Source organism: Hyalella azteca, unplaced genomic scaffold (assembly GCF_000764305.2).
Source record: "Hyalella azteca isolate HAZT.00-mixed unplaced genomic scaffold, Hazt_2.0.2 contig11282, whole genome shotgun sequence".
In the NCBI taxonomy this organism is placed as follows: Eukaryota; Metazoa; Arthropoda; class Malacostraca; order Amphipoda; family Hyalellidae; genus Hyalella; species Hyalella azteca.
This window is the reverse complement of record NW_025941283.1, coordinates 1-24,397: the sequence shown is the minus strand read 5'-3', so window position 1 is coordinate 24,397 and position 24,397 is coordinate 1. Positions and strand designations below refer to the sequence as shown.

At 41.9% G+C, this 24,397-nt stretch overlaps 1 protein-coding gene across 2 annotated transcripts; it reads right to left on the bottom strand.

Moving 5' to 3' along the window:
- Positions 1–795: 795 nt before the first annotated feature.
- On the bottom strand, positions 796–24,101 carry LOC108666116 (protein draper). 2 transcript variants are annotated; one of them, XM_018152929.2, is made up of 14 exons: positions 22,686–24,101; positions 21,446–21,658; positions 20,355–20,492; positions 19,888–20,099; positions 19,128–19,295; positions 17,469–17,744; positions 17,061–17,191; positions 9,785–9,991; positions 7,171–7,326; positions 5,129–5,305; positions 4,322–4,432; positions 1,856–1,994; positions 1,644–1,714; positions 796–1,380 (listed from the first exon to the last, which is right to left on the bottom strand). In XM_018152929.2, exons 1-14 carry the CDS (start codon positions 22,890–22,892, stop codon positions 1,253–1,255), a joined length of 2,334 nt encoding a protein of 777 aa, XP_018008418.1. In that variant the 5' UTR covers positions 22,893–24,101; the 3' UTR covers positions 796–1,252. The 2 variants fall into 2 exon arrangements, with proteins under 2 accessions (XP_018008418.1, XP_047738743.1); XM_047882787.1 differs by having other exon boundaries at positions 17,469–17,702.
- Positions 24,102–24,397: the final 296 nt, after the last annotated feature.

Sequence of the window (24,397 nt, the reverse complement as noted above, 5' to 3'; positions counted from 1 at the left end):
GTTCTTTCACCGGACTGCAGGTAAGCTAAGTGTAATTTAATCTCATATTAACTCTTCACTGCTTACCGATGACGATTACCCTGTTATACTGGGTATTTAGGCAATTGTATGTTCTCAATGTCTGTAAATGCTTACCAATAATAGAGTTTACCAATGCAATACACCAATACCAGTAAATGCTTACAAATACAATAGAGTGGCAAGCCGTAATCAGTTAATTCAATACAATCGAAAATTATTAGCATCATGGTTTAATTTTTCGTCCATTTCCAATGCTTTGGTAAATTTCGATGTGGCAGCGTTCCTCATAGCAAAGAATACACAACACTGATATTATTTAGTTACACAACGCTGATATTGTTGCCATTAGTTGAATATAGAAAACTTTTTGCATTATTTCTTCGGATGTGAAAGAATGATGTTTTTCCACGAACATTATTATCCCCAATCAATGAATATTCCAACGATGCAGATATCATCTCCTTAACAATAAAGTTTGTTGGTTTTTTTATCCTGAATCATTTTAATATTAACCAGTAAATACACCAAGAGTTCAAAATCAAAGGTAAGGCAAATTAATAATTCACTTCTATGTATCGTTGACTTCGGAGCCCGGCTTCTCTTTGAAATTTAAAGGATACAAGTACACTTATTAATTAGAAAAACTAATTCTACGCGAAGGGGATTGATTAATGCCAAAAACTATCAACTCTCAATTTCGAGCGCTATGAATAATAAGCATTGTTGAGACAGCAGAAAATATGCAGAGCATCCAAGGTCAATGAATCAGAAGCATTCATATTTATTTGTATTTATATAGGAATTGTACTAATACTTGTATTCCTGAATATTCATTGTATACTTTTACTCGTATTCCTATGCTGGTTTTCTTGTAGTCATCACAAATAAAGGTTCTAATTAATGCTGAGCAGGTCATCATGTATAAACGCCTGCATGCTGAGCAGGACATCATGTCTAAACGTCTACATGCTAAGCTGGACATCATGTATAAGCGCCTACATACTGAGCAGGACATCATGTCTAAACGTCTACAATCTACATGCTAAGCTGGACATCATGTATAAGCGCCTACATGCTGAGCAGGACTTCACGTATAAACGCTACATGCTGAGCAGGACATCATGTATAAACGCCTACATGCTGAGCAGGACATCATGTCTAAACGTCTACACGCTAAGCAGGACATCAAGTATAAGCGCCTACGTGCTGAGCAGGACATCATGTCTAAACTCTACGAGCTGATCAGGTCATAGTGATGCATGGGTTCCCTGTCGGCCACCTTGCGCTGTTTCTGCTCCTGCAACATCTCAGCCCAGAAGTCATCATCCTGACCGTCGCTCTTTCCAGTTTTCGGCATACCTGAAAAGAGGGGACACGTAAGTTGGATCAACTCTAAGCTGATCCAAAACCGAGAATGAAATCACGAGTCACAGTCCCTATATATATATATATATATATATAAGAGCCCGAGACATGGGGCTGTTGGTGTCAACCCCAAGACCCTGAGTTGTTTGGGCCAGACGGGGTCGATCACTAGACACGGGTTTTTTAGGTTAACTCCAAGATTCTGGTTGTTGGGGTCAAAATTCACGATATGGGGTTGTTCATAACAGGTGTCTCACCCTCGGAGGAGGGAGGGCTGGCGGTGAACTGCACCACGGAGCGTTCACCTCGCTGTACCTCCACACGCCGCCTGATGAAAACGGGAGGCGGTAAGTAAGGGTGTGGTCAATGGGGGACCCGATTGCTAATAAGTGGGTCTCAACAGAAAACACGGTTACTGTTTATTGATATTATTATTATGTAAAGCATATCTTTCATCACATGGCATCACCTGCGGTAGACCACACACACGACGATGGCCAAGACGATGAGGCAGACGAGGCCTACGGTAATGCCGACCACGAAGTGTTGTTGGCGTGACAACTCCAGGCGAGCGATGATGCTGGGCAATGGCTCGTCGCAGCTGTCGCCTGCAGACGAGTGAACAGGATGAGATTATTCGTAACCACAAAGTAGCTGTAGTTTCGAGAGAAAGACAACAAATTGAGTAAATCTGGTGTACAAAATAAACTGGAAAGAGGGTGTTATTGATTACACATTCCAGAGCACTGATGCTGCCCATGCTCTGTAATATGGCTTACAAATGACCTAGCCTAAAATAAAGACTTGGGTCAGTTGTAAGCTTGATAAGGGCATGGACGTTGTGTTGGTGGATCGTAGTCACTAAATTAATAGTCTAAATGCACTAATCACTGATTCTTCCAAATTTGTTGAAATTACAGATCAGGTTTCTATAACTATTTGAAAATCGAAAGCAAAATCTTCTTGCGTAAGCTTAAATATTCTTCTGCTTTTTCCCTGAAAGTTATACTAAACTTCATATCCTCTGGTTCTTGCCCTGGTATTTTATATGGCTTACCTAAAAGTCAAAATCCTAAAATTCAAAAGTCTGATGTTGCTTCGAAGTTTCAGTTCCGACCAATTTTTGCCGCATATAATTTTCCTAGTTTTAAACTTGCTAAATATCTGGTACCTCTTTTAAACTGTTTTACGACTAGTCAGCATGCTGTTGATAATTCTTATACGTTTGTGGATCGCTTGAATAATGTTACCGACGTTCAGGATTTAACTATGGCCTCATTTGACGTAGGAAATTTGTTTACTAATATACCCCTTCGTGAAACAATTGAAATTCGCCTCAATCTCTGTTCATAGATATTAATGATTTTGTGATTGGTTTAAACCGTAAATTTTTCAAATCTCTTTTAGCATTATCATTTTTTAACTGCTGGCAAGTTTTCTAGACAGATTGACGGTTCATGCATGGGATTCCCGCTTGGCCATACCTTTGCAAATATTTTTATGTGTTTTCACGAGGTTTCTTGGCTGGCCAGTTGTCCTTTTGATTTTAAGCCAATATACTAAAACAGATACGTCGATGACACCTTTTCCATTTTCAAACATCCCTCTGATGTCAATTCTTTGATTACCTAAACTCGCAACATAATTCCATCAAATTTACCGTGGAACTTGAATCTAACAATAGTTTGTCGTTCCTCGATTGCAATGTTGCCAAATCTAATGGCCGTTTTCTGACTTCTGTGTTCCGACAACCGACATTCACCGGTCTAAATACCATCTTCTTCAGATTTTGTTCATTCCGATTCAAGTTGAATGGACTGTCGCATATGTTCTGCATACCATGCTATGCACGCTGAACTTGAATTTTTGCGCAGTATTTTCTCGCTTAATGGATTTCCGGCAAGTTTGCTGTTTACCCAAAACAAGGATTTCATGTCGAAGCGATACAGTGAGGTTGCTCCCGAGCGCGATAGTAGGAAATTTGTTTATTGTTCTTTACCATACTTCGGCCCAGTGTCCGAAGTTATGTCATGAGCATTAAAATTCTTGTTCAATATTCACTTCCCAAATGTCAATCTTCATATTGTGATGGTAAAGAATTTCAAAATCGGTTCTTACTTTAGATATAAAGATATGATCCCTTTTCATATGCGATCGTCCCTAGTTTATCAATATTGTTGTGCACGATGTGCATCTGAGTATGTCGGGATGACGTCACGCAATCTTTATTTTAGGGTCGCTGAGCATAGGGGCAAGAGTTTTAGGACTGGACAGTTGCTATCGTGCCCCCTCATTCGGCTGTTTGCACTCACGCCGAGCAGTGTGATGTCCTTGTTTCTGACAGTGACTTTAGGGTGTTAGCTTTCACCTCCGAAACTTCAGATCTGCGTATTTTAGAATTCTGGTACATTTTTAAACTAAGGCTCAGTTTGAATTCAGCTTTTAGCTCCTATCCCCTTGAAATTGTGAATAGATAGGTTTTTTGTTGTGCTCTGTCTATTATTTTTAAATTTAGATTTTAATTTCCGTTCCGTGACTTTCAATTGTATTAATATGTGATTTTTTAAATGAATTCTAGAACCTTCGAACTGACGATTGAGCTGGACCCCGAAATATTTTCTGTAAAGATATGAATTTCTGTGGATTTTTTTTTGCTTTCAAATTTTTAGTAAACTTGAGATTCAAGAAAACAAGTGACATCAATTCTTTAAGGGGGAATTTACCACTGCGACCTTCAAGAGATGGCTGGATATGTTCCTGGGCACAATCTCTGATCGTTCGCCTCAACAACTAAAACAAGGGGAGATTGGGAAAACGGAACTGGAGGAGACAAATTTGCCATCAACTATGAAAAGAAATTTAAAAGAAATAAGTATAGTAAGTATTAAAATGAAGTATAAATTACTGAAAAACGAATGAATCTGAAGGAAGGTACCTCCGAAGCCGTGCCGACACGTGCAGGCGTCCACGTGGTGGCAGACGAATTGATCAGAGGGGCAGCTGCAGACCCCCAGACACTGCAGACCGTATAAACCCTCAGGGCACACTGTAATTCAAACCGTTAATGTTCTTTTCAACGTCGACATAGGAAATAAAAAAAAATATGGTACAAATAAACTTTTTTATGATATGGTATTTTCAAACAGCGTTTGCTAGTGCTTAAGGGATTAGCTCATAGTTCACCTATGGTACTGCTTCTTCATGAAGAGCCTCGCTCACTATTTTGTAAACAGAAAGAAAATGAGAATTCTGAATTTTATTATTAACTCAATAGTCAATATTTTACACGGCAAAGTTTTTGAGTACGTCTTCTGTATCTGATTCGTTTGTGTAGGAGGATTAACCTAATGTTTATATTAAGACATTTTTGTCATCGTGACCTGAGTTGCATGTGTCTCCTTGATATTAACTGTCTGTGTAAATGAACTCACACATCTTACCGGGACCTTAGTCACTCTTACACAGCCGAGACCCATCAAGCCAAGGACCTCTCTCATTCTGTGCACAGTCTGAGGACCTGACTCACTCTGTGCACAGCCAGGACCCATCAAGCCAAGGACCTCTCTCATTCTGTGCACAGTCTGTGGACCTGACTCACTCTGTGCACAGCCAGGACCCATCAAGCCAAAGACCTCTCTCATTCTGTGCACAGTCTGAGGACCTGACTCACTCTGTACACAGCCAGGACCCATCAAGCCAAGGACCTCTCTCATTCTGTGCACAGTCCGAGGACCTGACTCACTCTGTGCACAGCCAGGACCCATCCAACCGGGGAGGCACTCGCAGAATCCGTCGGAGGGGCGGCACGAGGCGTGGTTGCGGCAGTGGCAGCGCTGCTGGCAGTTGTAGCCGAAGAAGCCGGGGGCGCAGGGCTGCGAGCAGTCCTCACCAGTCCAACCGGGCTGACACACGCACAGCCCTGCGCGGGAAGATGTAATCGCTGCAGTTTTTTTAGTAATATACAATAACATGCATTCTCATTACGGGCATCATTTTAGAACACTACCGAAGATGCCCGGTCGAACACCATTGGTCGAGCGCACGTCAAGAGGTGCTACTGATCATTTTCCTTAACGATTCTCTGTCGTACGGTTTAATTTCAGTTTCGGCATTCTATACCTTAATGAATTACGTGATGTAACACGTTTGAAGCATGATCTACGGTAAGTAAGGACTGAATGCCATAGAGGTTACCTGTCAATATACATAACGGAGTAGGCCCGACGGGTGAGTCAGTCTAAAAGTAGACGGCAAAAAGTAAGGTTGCCGCTGTGTTTTTTTCTTAAAGTTGCGGTGAGCGTTAGACCAATGCGGCAGCTCTTTGGGACGACCCAAGGACTCAAGACGGTCTTTAAGAGAGAGAGCAACTTATGTGCGTATACGTGAAGACACAGCATAGGGCAAGGAGTCCAGGATAAGTAAGCTAGTTTCCGATGATTAAATTATTTTTAAACAGATGATTAAAAATATTTGAAACGATTTTAATTATATGGTGGCAGAGGTGGGATGACTTGACATTGATTTATATATATTAATACAGAAGGATCGTTTTCATCATAGCCTACACTCAATTGTTGTCATTTTTGTTTTGCGATTATCTTCATTTATAATTATTCGGTGCCAAAATTATCAATAATGAAGTAAAAATTTAAATTTTTTTAGTAAACTTTGTCCTTCATGTACCCATCAGAACGAAACGCAAATTAATGCTTAGAGTTAGGCGATTTTTGAATTGGGATAAATTCCGATGAAGGAAGAAAAACTTTCATGTGCATTTATCATCTAGTTATTACGCAATTTGCAATTTTTTAAATTTTTATTAAATTAACATGGCACAATGATTAAAAGGTATTGCATTAAGGCTGGCACATATTATCAGGTATCCTGCTGTACAGCCTCGCACCAGTACCATAGTATGCCTCAACATTGTAAGGTGATCCTCACCTCTACACCACATCTCTGTGGTAGTCAGGTATCGTCGCCTTACAATTTTTCCTGCTGCGAATTGTGATTTCTCTTGCTTCTAAGGTCCAGATTTGAGTACCTGGTGAATAGTGGCTAGAACTTTTTTCCCTCTTTATCGCACCAACACGTCATATTTTAAAATAGCATGACATGTTGGCCACATTCTCCTGCTGAGGTCACCCAGGTTCGGCCAGCCGTACTTAAACGTGGACCCCTTACACGTGGACACACTTACACGTGGACCCCTTACACGTGGACCCCTTACACGTGGAAAAACTTAAACGTGGACCCCAACAAAGGCTTGCAATAAAAGACACTTCAGAAACCTCTCTCTGTTCTTCAGCTCCCAATAATCAACCTTTCGCCGACAACTCTGGTTACGCTGTAGGAGCTGCAATGCATTGCACCACATGGTGAACTCAGAACCTATGCCCATTGGTTTATTTTCAAATAAATTTAGCAGAGGCGCAACGTAAGTTTTTCAAATTTTAATCGAGAGCGTCTTACCTCTCTGTATTCCATTTCAAATTGAGTTAAGGAACTATTTTTGACGGTACTATATTTACCGATCACAAACTATTGTCTCCCGCTTATTATAAAGAAACACCTCTAAAGACCAATAATCAGCAATGTAAAATGTCATTCATTGATAACCAAATTCACTGCAGATGTTAAATAGGCAAAATTTAGTCGAAATGTTGACGCCGATTGTCTTTCTAGGCCTGTTTGCGCTATAACCGCGAACCCGTGGGATTAAAATTCTATAGCAACGTTAGCAAATTTCAGATACGGTATCATCACCCAATCATTTCTCCTCACCGGTCTCCGGCTTGCACTCGCCCCCGTTGCGGCACCGGCAGGCGTTGGTGCACTCGAAGCCCCAGCGGCCCTGTGGGCAGGAGCGGTCGCAGAGAGGGCCCCTCCACCCACTGGAGCACACGCATGCCCCCGTCCTGTGGTCGCACGTACCGTTGCCTGATGCCCACACACATGAAAAGAGGTTATAATTTAGGAGATTTTACAGCTATTATAAGTACGAGTATCATTTAGGACACTACAACGCACGTATTTTCCCGTACTGGGTGAAAAAGGCACAGAAATATTGCATCAGCGTCAAGCGACCTGGTAGCAGCTGCATCCATTACCGAAGAGTGTGCGCGCTTACCGAAAACCCCTTTACCACTACCGAAACATGCTTCTATCATTACCAAGGATTACCATTCTATCATTATCTAACGTAACCAAAAACTCTTCCACCATTACCAGAAATCCCTCTAATTCTATCGGAAACCACTCAACCATTGCTGAAAAGAACTTACAACGTCGCCTTGTAACGCCGTACTTATCTGATAGGGAATTGGGGTTAACGAACATGAACGCACTTCATGCCGTTGGGTAGACGTGATTAGAACAGTACATGAAATGATGCAGGATTATGTGCATTGTGGTTCAGTTTTGCAGCTGTATAGGCACCCTCTACACGAAATTCATCAAGTTCAGGTTGAAAGAACATGCTGCCTTATCAGAAAAACATTTACTTGAATTTAAGTTATTTTTCCTGCCATTCATTCAGAGAATTCTGTTGGACTATGTGCACCACATGCTTTGTTGTATCAAGCCGAGCTCTAGGAACTCATAATTGCAAAATTGTTTGCCTAGAGAAACAATTTAAATACATCTCTTAAAAGATAGTGTATTTTCCCGAGCCTTTGTCCAAAAGTGGGCTACCGCCAAAGGCACATGAGTCATCGTCGTTGTATCAATGCGGCATTTCTTAAAAGCGAATAAGAATAAGTGTTTTCTAGCAAGATTTCAAATTTGATGACATATTTATATCGTTTAGGTACTTTTATTTAATTTATTTTGCTATAAACCTCACAGATGAGGTTGTAGCTACGGTCCACGGTCATGAATGAGGGAAACAGCTTCACCTCATCAGATGTCTCGCGCAGAACGTCAGCCGGGCGCCACTCTCATAGGGTAGAAATGGCAATGAAGTGGTTGGGGGAAATGGAGTCCTATGGAGTGGTGATTAGAGGCCTCAATATTTTTTTTCCCAAATGAATAGGCAGGTAGAGCAAATGCAATTCCAAATGCAGCCGCCGCTGAGCCAGGTATTTCTGATACAGCAGTGGCACTGCAGGTCTGGCAGAAGCATCAAGAAGAAGAGAGTCTGGCAATTTGTTGACCGACATCATAAGCTCTATCTTCCCACGAAGGGTGCGTCATAAGATTGGCGCACTCAGAAAGACGGAAGATGAGGGTGGGATCTTTATGATGGCACTAACCGAGTTGTATCTAGGAAGAGAGATCTTTGATGAGGAAATTGCAATGGAAGGATTTCAACAATACTGTGCGGACCGAGAGAAGAGAGGAGTATTTGTTTAACGTAGGAAATTACTCGCAAGAATTATCGCGGAATTGAGTTTGAATTCAGAAGGCTTGGTGTAACGAGTATTCTCTCCACAAAAAATAACTCGATGTTTGGGTATCAATAGTGTATAGACCACCTGCCTGCCCATCAGATAATTTCAACAAGGACCTCAAGGAGATAGAGTCGAAAGTGGCTGGACTGGGAGATCCCACCCCCATATCGTGATGGGGGAAACTTCGGTCACGTTCATATCCGTTAGACACGCCCAGACAGCTGGAAGGGCTTGTACTTTGAAAGAAGTTAAATTGCTAAACCAATTACAGCACAAGACTTGATATGTAAGCAACTACGGCTTTCAAATATCTCATGTCGTCCGTTTATTCCCATTACCATCAGCAAGTAGCAAGCAACACCATTTTGCATCAGCTGGCTCAAATGAGGGCAGAACGTTACCTCAGGTACCCGAGGGCGGGGCGACCTGCTTATTGACAGTTTGGGGACGGTTGACAACAAAGGCGGCATATCAGCGTGACGATGGGTGAATACTTCCTAAACTTTACATGCGGGCATTAGGTGAACGCGACTTAAATTGACACCATCAGCAGCACTGCTCAGCTTTTTGTCCCAAACAATCTCCACCAGAGCAGCACTTCCGACAGCACATCAGCATTTCACCCATCAGAGCAGCACTTCACAAATTAGAGCAGCACTTCTCCCATCAGATCAGCACTTCACCCATTAGAGCAGAACTTCTCCCATCAGATCAGCACTTCACCCATCAGAGCAGTACTTCTCCCATCAGAGCAGCACTTCCCCCATTAGAGCAGCACTTCTCCCATCAGATCAGCACTTCACCCATCAGAGCAGCACTTCCCCCATTAGAGCAGCACTTCTCCCATCAGAGCAGCACTTCACCCATCAGAGCAGCACTTCCCCCATCAGAGCAGCACTTCACCCATCAGATCAGCACTTCACCAGTCAGAGCAGCACTTCTTTACATGGGCAACATAGACAATACAAGAGTGTCTAATTTTTGTTGAGGCTATGCGAGGCACCTACGATGGACGCATGGAGGGCAGTTCTGGTTACATTTGGAACCATAGTAGTTCAGAAGACAAGGAGATTGACAGTCCGTCCCGGACCAGCCGCGCTCGCACTGGCACTTGCCAGTCTCTGGGTGACAAGACCCATCGTTCTTGCAGTCGCAGCTCCTGCTGCAGTTCTCGCCGTAACGACCGCGATGGCAGCGACTCTCGCAATTCACGCCTGCACGGAGGTAAACCAGACAAAAGGTAACAGGTGTGTCGAAGTCGTTAATTAACAGCCAAATTATGAAAATATTGGGATGTCAGAGAACAGCATGTGTATACAAATCCTCGTGTGAAAACGAGGTATACGATACACTCGTGTAAACTTGTTAGGAAAATTTCCCAACCTGGCTACTTTGAAATTCCAACGAAGAAGTAGAGCTTACTCTGTCTTTATAAGACAGAGGCGCAGCTCTCAAAAAGAAGCTACTTTAAATCTTTACGTATCTAATGTAGTTATCCGCCGTCCTAACTGTTCCCATTGTTCTTGATTATGCGCCACATTTCTTCTCGTGTATAACTGATGGTTTTATTTTGTTGTGCACAACCCTTGCCTTGCACAACCCCTTGTTGTGCACAACCCATTTATTTTGGGTGCATGCTTTTGTCACCTCCTTTGAACACTTTGGCAGGCCCGTCAGGCTCTGTGATAATTATCTATTAAAAAATTAAATGCCTAACGTGAAACTAAACTTGCTTGATCAATACCTTAAATTCTTAACTATTAATCTTTGTTTGGCGGGTCCCATTAAATCTTCAACTTAACCATAACTTCTCTTTAACTGTAATATCGAAGTGTTCACTTCTCTCGTAGTGTTTATTAACTTTGTGGAACAGTGGCGACCATTAAATTTGTTCAAGTGGTGCGGTTTGCGACCATTGTTGCAGCCGCGTTTTAACTAAGAGAATTGAAAACAGCATACTGTTAAACTTCACTTCTAAAAGCACCAAAAGTGCACTTATTTTTTATTTAATAAGGTGAGCTCTAACTTGAAATGAAATTGTTAAATTTCCGTAATTGAATATTTAACCCATTAATGACGAGAATTATTTAACGAGGATTTTCCAGATTTTTTGTGAAATTTATGTTATTGGTGATGATAATAAACGAAAAATATGTGCAAATATTTATTTTTCAAAATAATATAAAAAATAGAGCCTGGTTCCATATGGAACCGCTCGGCATTAACTTAACAATACAAAAAAAATTTGCTTCTACTTCGAAAATCCTTTTTTCACTGGTAAATAATGAGCGATGATGGAGCATCATTGACAATATGCTGATAAGCCTCTTCTATAAAAATATAATGGAATTACATTGTAATCTGATCTTTAGTATGGAATGCTTCCATGCATTTGGGATGAACTGGAAGGTTACACATTTTGCAAATGTGATGAGTTCGTTGTCCACATTGTCTGCATCTGCAATGCTTCTGATCACCTTTAGCTGGCCAATGTTGCTGGTTGTTGTATCTCACTTCATCTAGGATTGAAGCAGAAAGGTGCGATTGAGGCCCTGGTTGTTTTTTTCCTATTCCATGCGATTTCAGTACAGATATTACCAATTTTCTTGTAAAGTCTAACAGACTTATCTTCACTTCTTTCTTCCGGTATTGAAACCATGCATTCACAACTTGAGCATTGAGACTCCATGCAAACAATGGCCACCACCACTTCTTAGACCTTATTCGGATGCGGTATGCAGACACTTGTTGATCAAATATATCAATACTGCCCATATGTTTATTATAAACATGTACAGAATGAGGGACGTCAATTTGAGTATATTTTCTGGCGACTCTGTCCCATCTCCTTGCAGTTTGAATTGGATTTGCTCTTAGTTTGTTGGATCCTACGGCTACCACTTTGTTATCCTTCCACTTGGTCACAGAAACACTTCCAGAGAAAGCTTCATCCAAAGAACCACGCTTTTCCTTGTTCATTATGTATCGAGACTTCAATGGGGCTTTCCCTAACCGATCTTCCCTCAGGGTTGTTGTAAGAGCTATTCTTCTCTTTGAAAGTTCTTTGAGAAGCCCAATTGAGCCAAAATAATTGTCACATATCACATGATGGCCTGGGGCCAACTGAGTCTTGTTTATCATCTCCATGATTACATTAGGTCCATGCCCGAGCCCATGATCAGGTATCTTCGTGTTAGCTCCACAGTATGGTTCTACGTGGAGTAGAGTGCCGTCTGATTTACCTGCTGCCCATAGCTTGTACCCAAATCTTATGGGCTTGCCTCTTATATATTGCTTATCACCGTGTCGACCATAATACGGAACCATGATCTCATCAATACTCAAAAATTCGCCAGCCTTATTGATCTTCATAGTTTCATTTAAATGTTCAAAAATTGGCCGCACTTTGTAGAATCTATCATCATCAATCAACATATTATCAGCAAAATGTAGACATCGCATTATTTGTTCGAAAGAATCTCTCCTCATCGAACTTACGACGAGTAAGTTTTGAACATCCTCCAATTGAGCCAAGTATAATCGTCTGCTGGGCAATTTATTATAGCCCGAAAGAATGAGTATTCCAAAGAAAACTCGTAAATTATTTCGAGTCAAAGAATCATGTGGCAAGGATTTCTGTTGAGCATAAAGCTTGCTTTGATGGCAAATGTAGTCCAACCATTCGTCTGTCCAATAATGGTTTATATGCTCCAATATGCTCTCCATAGTTACTGTTTCCACTTGTGTAGTATCAGCATCATAGTCTGGAACAGTATTTGCGATGTTATCAACATCCTTATGCCATGAATAAGTTTCTTTCCGACGCTTCTTCTGTGAAACCTTTCCTGATGTTGTAGGCTGGTTGATGTTCAATGTTTGTTCATCGCATTCTGTAATTACTTTCGCTAGAAGGACTCTCCTTGGAAGGTGATCGGGGTTGCAAGTGACTGCATCATCTGAACAATCTGAATCGCAGTCCGTTTCAGCTGTCGCAGTTTCTATGGGAGGCTCAATAGCAAGTATTTTATCTGCATTCTTTTCCTCCCTCAAAAGGTCAATTATTTCATCAAGCGAAGATCTGGAAAAATAAAATTAGAAAAAAGTGTAAGTCAGGAGAAAAAATCATTATTGCCTTACTTACCTAGTTCCAAAGATTATAACTTTTTGTTTATATTCACATACTCGCTCTATATCTGGTAGTGTTAAAATTTATAACAGAAAACGCAATGTACATCATACAAATGATTAATTTATAAAATGAAACCCCTTTCAGGGAAACAATGCGTAACTATGATGAAGTTATCATCAATATAAACTACATGGCGGGAATGCTCACTCTACTGCCGAGCGGTACCGTTTGGAACCAGACCAAGTATAATATGGTATAAATGACTACATAGACAAAATATCATGTAATAGCATATATATCCTTATAAGTACACTTTTTATCAATACCAATATGCATCCACTGTAAAAATAACATCATTTTAGAACGAAAAACTCACCTTTCTCCGCTACGATGTCGAGCCATCTTTCATGACACCCGTTTCTCGTAATCTTCCTCGTAATCAACTGAGCTAGAAGTAACTGGCGCAGCTGAACCAAACGTAGTCAGAACGTGTACAAGACCCGTATCAAACCAACTCACCCACTAAAATAACTATTTGAGCATGGAGTTAAATTATAAATCATTTTTCCCCAGCTGGTTCCAAATGGAACCGCTCGGCATTAATGGGTTAAGCAGTGTTTGTCCTCAAGCGCGTTAGTAATAAAGTCTTTGTCTCGTACAGTATACATACTGGTCGGCTTCTGTCTTCTGTGACCGCCTGGACTTCTTAATTGTTCTAAAATTTGAGTGACCTACGATAAAGTCTGGGATTAAAATTGAACTGCAAGCAACGATTTCATCTGATTAAATTACTTCCATTGGCCTCTATTTGTTTTGATCCTTTTGAAATATTAGCTTTACATCTGGAAGAGGTTTACCTCAAGCGTAGGGAGAAATTTCCCTACAAACTATTCTCTCGAACGATTGTATAGACATTATTTGTATTACAGAAACACTAAAAAATCACGGGGAAATTGTACCTGTTGAATTTTAGTTGCCAGGTTTTGATTGTTTTCATAACTTAAATGAAAAACAGTGCAGTAGAGGTGTATCTTTGTGGGTTAGAACCTCTTATGGGGCCCAGCAAGTTAAGTTATCTGCAGAGCATCAATTAGCTAGAGAATCAATGTGGTGCGAACTTACTCTTAAAGGACAAGGATAGCCTCGATCCTCATAGCTAGGGTCCTTAATTTATATAGATCACCTAACAGCTCCTCTGATAACGATAAAATACTAAACAGTCTTTTACCGAGCACGACTTTCAGCAAGTCGCATACGTCGATCGTTGGTGACTTTTTAACCATCCAGAAATAGACTGGGCAGATGAATCTTCTCAATTTCGGACTACGGCAAATATTTCGGCAAATATTTCGGACTGTATTAACGGCATGAATGTGGCTGAGTCATGGTCATATCTCAAAGACACGATTATGTCGGCAGTTGATGCGTGTGTACCTAAGATTAAGCTTGGAGGAGTCAAAAAGTCCCTGTGGGTGAACAGTACAGTTATAGCTCTGCTAAAGACCACTGGGCTTATACTTTCAAAAAAAGTTAATAGATCGTAAGTTCATCAGCCACTCATTGACTACCTTTCAATCAAAATTCACCAATAATAGACAAGAAAATAGAGCGTAAGTACTTACGTTCACTTAGCGAGTTTTGAAAGTATGGCCCCAAGGAGGAAGCTTACAAGCGTAATTTACGAACTCGCAGCGCGATGATAATTACAACTTGTATGCAAGAGCTCAAAATCGAGCTAAAAATGTCTGTCGCACCGCAAAGAAAAACTTAGAAAAAATATTTTTATAAGTACAAAAAAGAGCCCGAAAGCCTTCTTTTTCACGCTAGGTCGAATTTTAAACAAACGATGGTATTTCTGATTTGACAATAGACCAACGAAAGATATCTTCTGATGAGGGCAAGGCTAACGTTCTTAATCAGTTATTTGTGTGTTCACAGGTGAGGATTTGAACAGTATTTCAGATAATGAGGAGCGCCCAGTCGGCTCATATTTAACAGGTTTTGAACTACACGAAGAAGAGGTTCTCAAGCGCCTGATCGCTCTAAATTCCAAAAAGTCATGTGGACCCGACAGTTCCACCCCAGATTGCTAAAAAAATTAGCAACCGTCCTGGTCGCCCCTTTGAGTATTCTTTCAAAAAACTTTGAACGAAGGAATTTTGCCGACCTAGTGGATAGAAGCTCAAGTACCACCATTGTTCAAGAAGGGGACAAAAGTAGCCCGGGTAACTATCGCCCTCGCAATCTGACAAGTGTCGTTTATATCATGGTAATGGAATTTTCTGTGAGGGATAGGATTATCGATCGCTTGACTGTTAACCATCTCTCATCAGACTGTCAACATGGCTTTATTGGCAGTAGATCCTGCACCACCAACCTCTTGTCTTCCTTTGAACGATTGGACTCGACTGCTGGACGAAAGGGAGCTAGTGGATGACGCAGTGTACCTCGATTTTGCCAAAGCATTTGAGAGTGTCCCGCATGAGCGGTTGTTGGGTAAAGTGAAGTCTTTGGGAATGGAGGGAAACGTACTCCGATGGATCAGGGATTTTCTAGTAGGTAGACGACAACGTGCGTGTCCGTATATTAACGGAATCGTGTCAGACTGGGCATCAGTGCGCAGTGGAGTTCCACAAGGTGGCGTCCTTGGGCCTGCTTTGTTCGTTGCTTCTATAAACGATCGGTCAGAAGTTGTGTCAGGCGTGTGCTCAATGTATGCCGACGATAAAAAAGTTTATTATATAGTGCAGGATGCGTTTATTACCTCGGGAAAAACAACGAACACCAAAATTACAGTATGAGAAGAAATGGTTGCAACGAGAGAGTGATGATTGGAAAGTCTAGTGTGGAAAAAGATTTGGGAATTTATGTCGGCAAGGAGCTGAAATTTTCTAATCATATTGAAACGCAAGCTAATGAATCCAGCAAACTTCTTGGACTGATCCGACGCTCATACGATTTCAAGATGCAGATGCGATGAAGCAGTTGTTTGTTCCTGTCGTGCGCCCGAGCCTAGAGATTGGAAGCGCCGTGTGGTCACCTACACTTGAAAAGGACAAAAATTCAGGAGAGAGTGTTCAAAGACGTGTATCAAGGATAATTCCAGGCTTGAAGGGCAAGTCCAATGAAGAAAGATTAAAGATTATGAAGCTTCCAAACCTCTGTTAACGACGGCTGGGGACCTCATTGACGTATACATGTATATTCATGGTTTATACGAGGTCCCAGAAGGATTACTAGAATTGAAACAAGAACCAACACTAGGGCCCACGGTTATAAACTGAAAAAATTGCGTTGCAACTCATCCACGCGACATTTCTTTTCGCTTCGAATCACCGACATGTGGAACAGTCTCCCAGATAACAACGTTGACGCTCCGAGTATAAACGCGTTCAAGAATATACTAGATAAAGCTGTGGAGAAATATATGTTCAGACTTGAAATGCCTAGCACCGTATTGAACCTGATGGAAAACTAGTAGGTAAATCAAACTATCGTCAGTTTGGAAAAGATCCGGTCGAAAGCCCTGTTTTTAGTTCCTCTCGTGACAAGTCACGTAAAGTACAAGAATCGGCAACGGGCCATATCAGGCCTAATCTTCAGCGCCGACATCACTACGTTATCATATGTTATGTATTTACCAGCTGACCTAGTTAGCGTTACGTCCACTCGAACGCGAAGTCGACGGTTTATATGTGTCACGAGAACAGGATCTCGGTGGGCAGAAGCGTTACGTCTATGAAAGGCTGGGCACTTTAATAAGAACTCCATTCAATTGCCCGCAGCGATGTGGTACCCATTGTAAGAGTCGAACTGATGGTCGAAAGTCTTAGCCGTGTGCGTGTACCTCTGTAATGATTTACCTACCACTCCGTTTTAAGACAAGTCTAACCTGAATGCGTATTTATTTATTCTTTCATCTAGTCATCAAATCCCTGTTCTCAGGTTGATTTTATTGGATATCGATACTCAGAATGCACTTGGCCCGCATCCTGATTGGTACTTTAGTTCCGAGGGTAAAATAATGCAACAACTAAGCTTTTGCAGACCTTACTTCTCATTATTTATCCGACATTAAAAATTTAAAGTATTTGGAAGTAGCACTTATACCCACCTGGCTGTCAAATTTACCCAAGTAGGCATTTTATACATACCCCGGTAGCCTGGTTTGCAGAAGCACTCGCTCGTCTCTGGATCACAGCCGCCCTCGGTGTTTGACCAGACGCAGGAACAACGGAAACGGCATTGCGTACCATGTATGCCGTTCTCACACGGCTTTTCACATCTGCGATTAAAGTGGCTTACGTGACACATGAAGTACTTTCAACCTGCTAAGCTTAGTTATTCAAATAGCAAGTACATGTCAAATGCACGTTGTAATATCAGACATTGCGTACACAAACATACATGATGTGATCAAAGATATGTTTCTGGTGTGAAATTGCAGCAGAAAAGTTGAGCGTCGGAGCAATAATGGCAAACTAGTTACTAAATAATAAACCGCTCACAATGTTAATCCCTAATTTGCGTTAACTTCGCTGACACTTTGCACAAATACTGACTCTTGGCCGTGGTAACCTGGTCCACACGTGCAAACTCCCGTCGTCGGGTGACAGCTGGCACCAGGGTGCTGACAGCCACACGTCTGGGTGCAGTTGAGGCCGTACCGCCCGTCTGGACAGGTGGCATCACATCGCAGCCCTCTCCAGCCAGGCTGACAGACACACTCTCCAGTCTGTGGGTGACACCCCATGCCGTTGGTGCAGTTACACTCCAGGGCGCAAAGAGTGCCGTACCTGTTGTACGGGCACACGTCCTTGCACAGTGGTCCGTGATACCTGCAATGTTGTTGTTAGGGTTTCAAATAAGAGATATTTTGTTCTCAAATTTAAAGGTAAGATAAAACTTGCTTTCTTTTACTTCCGTGCTGTAGGGGTGCTATGCTGGTCATTGTGACATACTGAACAATAGAGTTCGAGTCTCTATATAGTGTCCGCAAGTGACGATTTCGAGGAGTGGCTCACATCCACCAATATATCGGCGATGTGAATGAGGGAGAAGATCGGACCGAAAACTGTTCCATGTGTTACACTTTTTATCCTGACCGAGTTTGACCTTAATCCACGCCAATAACTCCCCTCTGAACTCCCAGTAGTCATAATTTTCTAATGACCACACTATGGTTAACTTCATTGCAGGCTTTCGCAAAGTCCAAATACACCCTATCGGCGCGATCACTTTCCTCCAATATGACAAAAATTTGGTGGTGACGCTCCAGTAACTGGGACAAGGAATTATTTCACCGGAAACCTTGTTGTCTCCAGTTCAATAGGTTAGCATCTTCAAGTACTGTACAACCTCCTGGCTAAGACTTTCTCCAGCACCTTGATCACATATGATCAAGTTTGGGATTGTCACCTACACCTCTTTGTAGAATGGAGTTATCAGCCCCTCCTTGAGGTAACTACTGACTTTCTCTCAGTGATGCTTATCTGAGCAAATTCATTCATTGCTCTGAAACGCTTTATCAGCAACACTGTTGGGATTCCATCCGACCCCGATGTCGATTAAGTTGATAGGGATTTGATACTCTCTATGTCTGTCATTTCAAAGTAAAATCGGAAATAAGTAACCACTTCTATATTGTTAGGGGAGACTATGAGAAGGATTTTGTGTCCTCTGGTGGACATGTGCTCCGGTTGACTAAGCATGTCCTAATCAAACAACTGTTGTACTTTAGCTGCCTGACTTCTTGCAAGGTTCAAACTCTCCAAACAGCTAATTCATGACCACCTGATGGTAGATTGAAGCCTCCCTGAATCACAAAATTGGTTTCGGGGGCTCCTAAGTGAGCTTCCTTGGTCACTATCACCTTAAGAGTCTAGTTGAATTTGACGATTATTTCTCCGTTACTTTATAATTTAGCGTCCAAATTCTCAAAATTGTGTGCACGGATGATGATCGCAACAAGGAGACTTATGGAAAGCTGTGATTCCCCTGCAACAGTCAAAGATCAGAGTCCCTATGAACTAAATGGAACCTCACCCCAATCAATGTCATTGGAATCTCACCGTCACCTACGCGTGCAGACTGAGATTAGGGGGACATGAACCATTGCCCGTTCATCATCAACTTTATGGTATTAAAATAGCTTGCTTTTTGGCTCAAATCTCTGAATCGTTAGAGCACAGCCCACAATTAAAAACTAAATTGGTTATTACCCAGGAGCACATGAGCAGCTTCCGTCGACTGGGTTGCAGAAAGCACCGTTCAGACATTGGCAGGAACTCGAGCAGTTCTTGCCATACATGTTGAAAGGGCACTCAAGTGAACACGTTTCCCCCGCCCACCCTTTTTTACAAAAGCACTCCCCCGTCCCCGGGTGACACCTGGGTGGAATAGCAACATAGACACTTAAGTTATCCGTAGCGTAAAAATTAAGCAAAATACTAGATATGCGCCGTCTAATCTCGTAATCAACTTTGCAATATTTTAAAATGAATTCATCTGGCAGTATCAACTACAGAGGATATGGAATGTTACCTATGAGGTTACAAGACATGAATGAACTGGTGGCGATCTAATACTAAGGTCCAACCAGGGCCGTATTCGATTGTACCAAGCATCTTGTTGGCGTATATTTCGTAAAAACGTGTTTTGTACCGGAGAATGAAGCACGGAAAGGAATGCCCTTACAATTAAATATAAAGAGTTGGAGACCAGCCAGCCTTCACAATGAATGACAATCATTTGAATAAAAATGAATAATAGGATTACGTCTTGATCATAGGGTCAGTGCTAATAACTAGGTCAGTGCTTATAACTGGGAAATAGTAAAAACAAACATTTTAAAATATTTAGGGTACAGGCGAGAATCAATAAAGAAACAAATAAAATGACATGAAAAATAACAGTGAGTTCGAGTTGACGGGTAACTGAGCTACGGGTAACGTTACGGAATCAGCTGTGACCTGAGCTCACCTATCAGTCCCTGTAGCTTCACATGAGCACAACTGGGCACAGTTGGGACCGAACTTGTTGTCAGGGCAGGCAGGCTCGGAGCAGTCATCTCCCAGCCACCCCTCTGCGCAGGTGCAGCGGCCGGATATTGGGGAGCAGGTGCCTCCGTTCTTACATTTACAAGCTTCGGTGCAATCCACTCCGTACGTTCCCAATGGACACTCGTTCTTACACTGCACATTGTACATGACAAGGAGGATTTCCAATATTATTTACATCAATTACATTGCATCTTTATTCGTACAACAATCAAATCAGAAAACTTATTATCGGAGCAAAGCGGCAATTAGTGATAATTATTTTCAGTTTCTTCTTCCTGGGAGACATCATTCATACTCCTTAATGAAAGGAATGATGCAATGAAGAAAAACTGGTATTCTAGTTCTGAAGCTTCCAGCAGCCTAAAGTAATACAAGAATTTTCCTTACCCTGTAACCACGGAAGCCAGCAAGGCACTTGCACTGGCCGGTCATGTGGTCACACGTTGCGCCGTTGTTGCAGTCGCAGGTCTCTAAGCAGTTGACCCCCCACCACCCAACGGGACATGGGCTGGAGCACAAGTCATCCTGAAACCAAATGAATAGATGAAGCTGTTCCGAGAACTAGGCAGCGTTTAGATTTCGCAGAGTTCCACTTATTTGGTTTTATTCCTGTCATGGATGGTGCGAACGACGGCACGCGAACCATCCCACAAGACTGCAACAGGGTTACTGAAGCGAAGTGTGTACTGTGTGAAGGCTAGCTATTTAAAGTGCACTGCGGCAATTATCCACTATGTTAAATGTAAAAAAACTCCACAACCCCCACCCATTTGCGATCTGTCGTGAACACATAAATCAACGTACAGAGATGGTTTTGGTACCGTTAGATAGGTCAGAATGTCAGCTTTGAGACGAGACTAAACCGGAGAAGCTAAAATTCAAAAATTTTGGCCAGACGCTCCCCTTAAATGTGGCTGCTGAGGGTACGAGACTCAACAAGCCAAGGAGAAGCAAGTGATGTAAGTACGAGTCATTCCGAAATGCAGACAAGAAACCTTGAGTGTGGGAAGTATTAGCTAACAAAACTCGAAAAGGCGAGTGGTGAGTGTAGTAGCCGTATCAAATACGGTTCCTGCATAGATGCGCAACTAGATAAAAGCCCCGTCTGCGTTATCTAATGCCTATTGGTGCATATCATGATTACGCCACGTTAAACTTAGCATCTACTGAGTCAGATAGCCGAAATCGACCCAATTAAATTCAGAGCCGACGCACGTCAGTCGTCGGTCAAGGTACAACAACAACCTCATAAAAGTTAGTACACAGCTTACATTTCCATTTTTCGCTGATCTGGTATTATACGCAAGTTCATAAGCATGGGTTTAGTTTTCCATCAGGTTGTTATTTCTTAAAATTCATTTTATCACTAAGGAACACTTATCTAAAGCGATTCTCATCCTTTCGACCATCACTCACACCTCACCGAGAACAACACCACATGCAATTCCACAACTAAACTTGGCCGTCCTGAACCTCACCGTCCATCCTGACGAGCAGTGACATTTGCCAGTGACAGGGTCACAGTTTTCTCCATGCTTGCACCTACACCGGCTGCTGCAGGCGGTGCCGTAAGTCCCCGCTGGACATTGAGTGTCACATGAGGACCCTCGCCAGCCGGGAGAGCAATGGCAGGCCCCTGAGACGCGGTCACACGTGCCACGCCTGCTGCAGTTGCACTGACCTTTGCAGTTCTGTGAGGCAGGGACTCAACGTAACGATGGCTCAATAGTGTAAAGGAACAAAACGGAGGTCCATGCAGCAGTCCTACAAAATGCTAAAATTGTGTTTGATACTGTATCAATGACCACCCGCTGTCTATGTCTATAGCAATGACCACCCGCTGACTCGACGTTTGCTGTCGATACTGGCGCACCAGAGGACGTTTCTAATTGAGTCATCTGTCGGGAATTTTTCTCAACGCGGGAGGTAAACCAATAATTGAACAGCTGTTAATATTTCAAAAGGATTAAAACAAATTGAGGATTAAAGTAATTTAATCATATCTTTGTAAAGAGAAATTACTTTAATTCGAGTTTGAATACAGGAAACGTACATTCACCTTTGGCGGGAGAACCAAAGCGTTCAAAAAGAGGTGTCAAACGCTTACACCCAAGAAATAAATTATAAATTATCAAGGGTTTTGCAGAAGAAATAAACATCAAAGTTACTAGAGAAGGAAAATATGGAAATTATGGAACGACAGGAGTTAACACTGGAACTGGTGAGCGACGCGAGTTTTAGACTCGATCAAATTGCTGGGAACGCACGTCAAGATATCAGGTACTGCAAGGTAATGTAATTATTGAAACGAGAGCTGCGGCCCGGTATTATATAGACGAGCCCAGCACTGCTTCTTAATTGTCGCTCTTCGAGCAGCCTGGTTGGAAATTTTTCCCAACCCATCAAAGCTGTAGTGCATATTGTTACCTCTTACGGTGGGCGCCGTGAAAGAAGTACTAGTAGGTATAGAAAACGGATACAAGCGGGATAAACTATGGAGGAAAAGTATGCACAAATAATACAAAACGGATAAAAAGTGCATGAAGAAAAGATTTAAAATATGTACAAAAAGTATAGAAATGAATGCAAAAGGGATAGAAAATGGATCCAGAAATGATTCAAAAATATGTGCAAAAGGGATATACGATGCAAAAGGTTGAACAGACTTACACAGGAAAATGACATGCACCAAGTCTATATCAACTACCAGGATCTAACCTTGCCAAATTTGTCCTGAGGGCATTGGACCTCACAGAACTGGCCGGTCCAGCCAGCGGGGCAGAAGCAGACGCCGATGAGGGGGTCACACGCCACCTCGTGAGGGCATGGGCAGTCGTTCTTGCACTCAGGGCCCCATTTACCTTTGGGGCACGCTGGGGAGGACCAGTGAAATATTAGGACAGATAAAGTCAATGCAAAAAGCATACGACACAAAGGAAAAACTACTTAATTACTACTACTCAACAAAATAGCATAAACAAACACTATTGTAATGTAAATTTACATGGGAAAATACAAATATCATATTAATTTAAACAACCATATGATTAAATGTTGACTTGATAGTTGCAATTTTGTAGAGGTCAAGGTTCAAAACGTATCCACCGCATTCTAAATAAGTATACTCAATACTTCGTCATTTGACATTTAGCAGCCAAAACTGCTTCTAACCGATTGGAATACTTTTTCACGAGATTAACACATATGCTATATCCTTCGGATTTCATCCTTATATCGGAGTTCATCCTTCCTTCTAGGATTTCCAATTCCCCAGGGCCTGCAGAAGAGAAACAACTTCAAAGCATTATGGTGCCACCTCCAAACTTCACTGTTGGGACGGTATTCATCGGGTGAAACGCAGAGTTCTTCTGCTTCCAAACACGACTAACACAGTTGCGACCAAATAACTCGATTTTAGTCTCATCTGATCATAATATTTTATCTCAAACGTTTGAAGGTTTACTCACGTGTTCTCTAGCAAAGTTTCGGCGGTTCTTACGTGAATTTCCTTTATGAGAAGGGTTTTTCTTGGTGACCGAGAGTGGAATCCTTTCTTTCGAAGAACTGTCTTCTAATTGCATCCTCGCAATCATTTGTGTCACATGACTGCAAGTATTTTTGCAGTTCATATCGAGTCAGTCTAGGATTATGCTGTACTTTTAGAACTAAACTCCTTACCGCCTGATCAGAAATTTTCCTTTGACGCCCTGAATGATGCCGAGTGGCCGAAAAATGAATGAATTCCGCCTGCGAACAGTATCGCCAACTGTCAAAATCTTTATAATTAACACAGCTGAATTTTTTCTAAATCCCGAACATGTCTGTGTAGAAAAACTGTAGATGAATAATTGATTTTCTAGCTGATTCAGATAACTATGCAGTTTTAGTCTTGTTGCAATTTAGGCCACCTTCTAATGACGATGCCATGTAATGAATGACTGCAGCTAGAAAGATGTCTATGAGGTTCATTTGCATTCTAGAATATTTAAAAGTTTTCCAATTCTAGAATATTCCCCCAAACATAATGGATGGGAAATTTTTGGCAAATCAATTTTTCACGATGTGTTTGATACTTTGTGAATCTTGACTTCTACAAAATTACATTGTAATGAAGTGTTGCTGCAAATTTCCCACTACTGTATGTCGGACTACGAAGTTTAAGTAGGACCGACTCTGACGTGGGTGTTAATTGATTATAGCCGTCAGATACAATGCCGATCCTCATGAATAATGTTATTATTACGAAAGATCTTTCACAGCTCTGCCCTGTTTTGCGGCTCCGCCTTGTTCTGCGACTCTGCCATGTTCTGCGACTCTGCCGTGTTCTGCGACTCTGCCATGTTCTGCGACTCTGCCGTGTTCTGCGACTCTGCCGTGTTCTGCGACTCTGCCGCGTTTTGCGGCGCTGCCGTGTTTTGTGGCGCTGCCGT

Coding starts and splice junctions, on each gene's coding strand:
- LOC108666116 (XM_018152929.2), bottom strand. CDS start 22,892: ATGCTTTTTGCATTGACTTTATCTGTCCTAATATTTCACTGGTCCTCC. Junction 20,100..20,354: donor CTGGCTTCCGTGGTTACAGG/GTAAGGAAAATT, acceptor TACAATGTGCAG/TGTAAGAACGAGTGTCCATT. Junction 19,296..19,887: donor GAAGCTACAGGGACTGATAG/GTGAGCTCAGGT, acceptor TATTCCACCCAG/GTGTCACCCGGGGACGGGGG.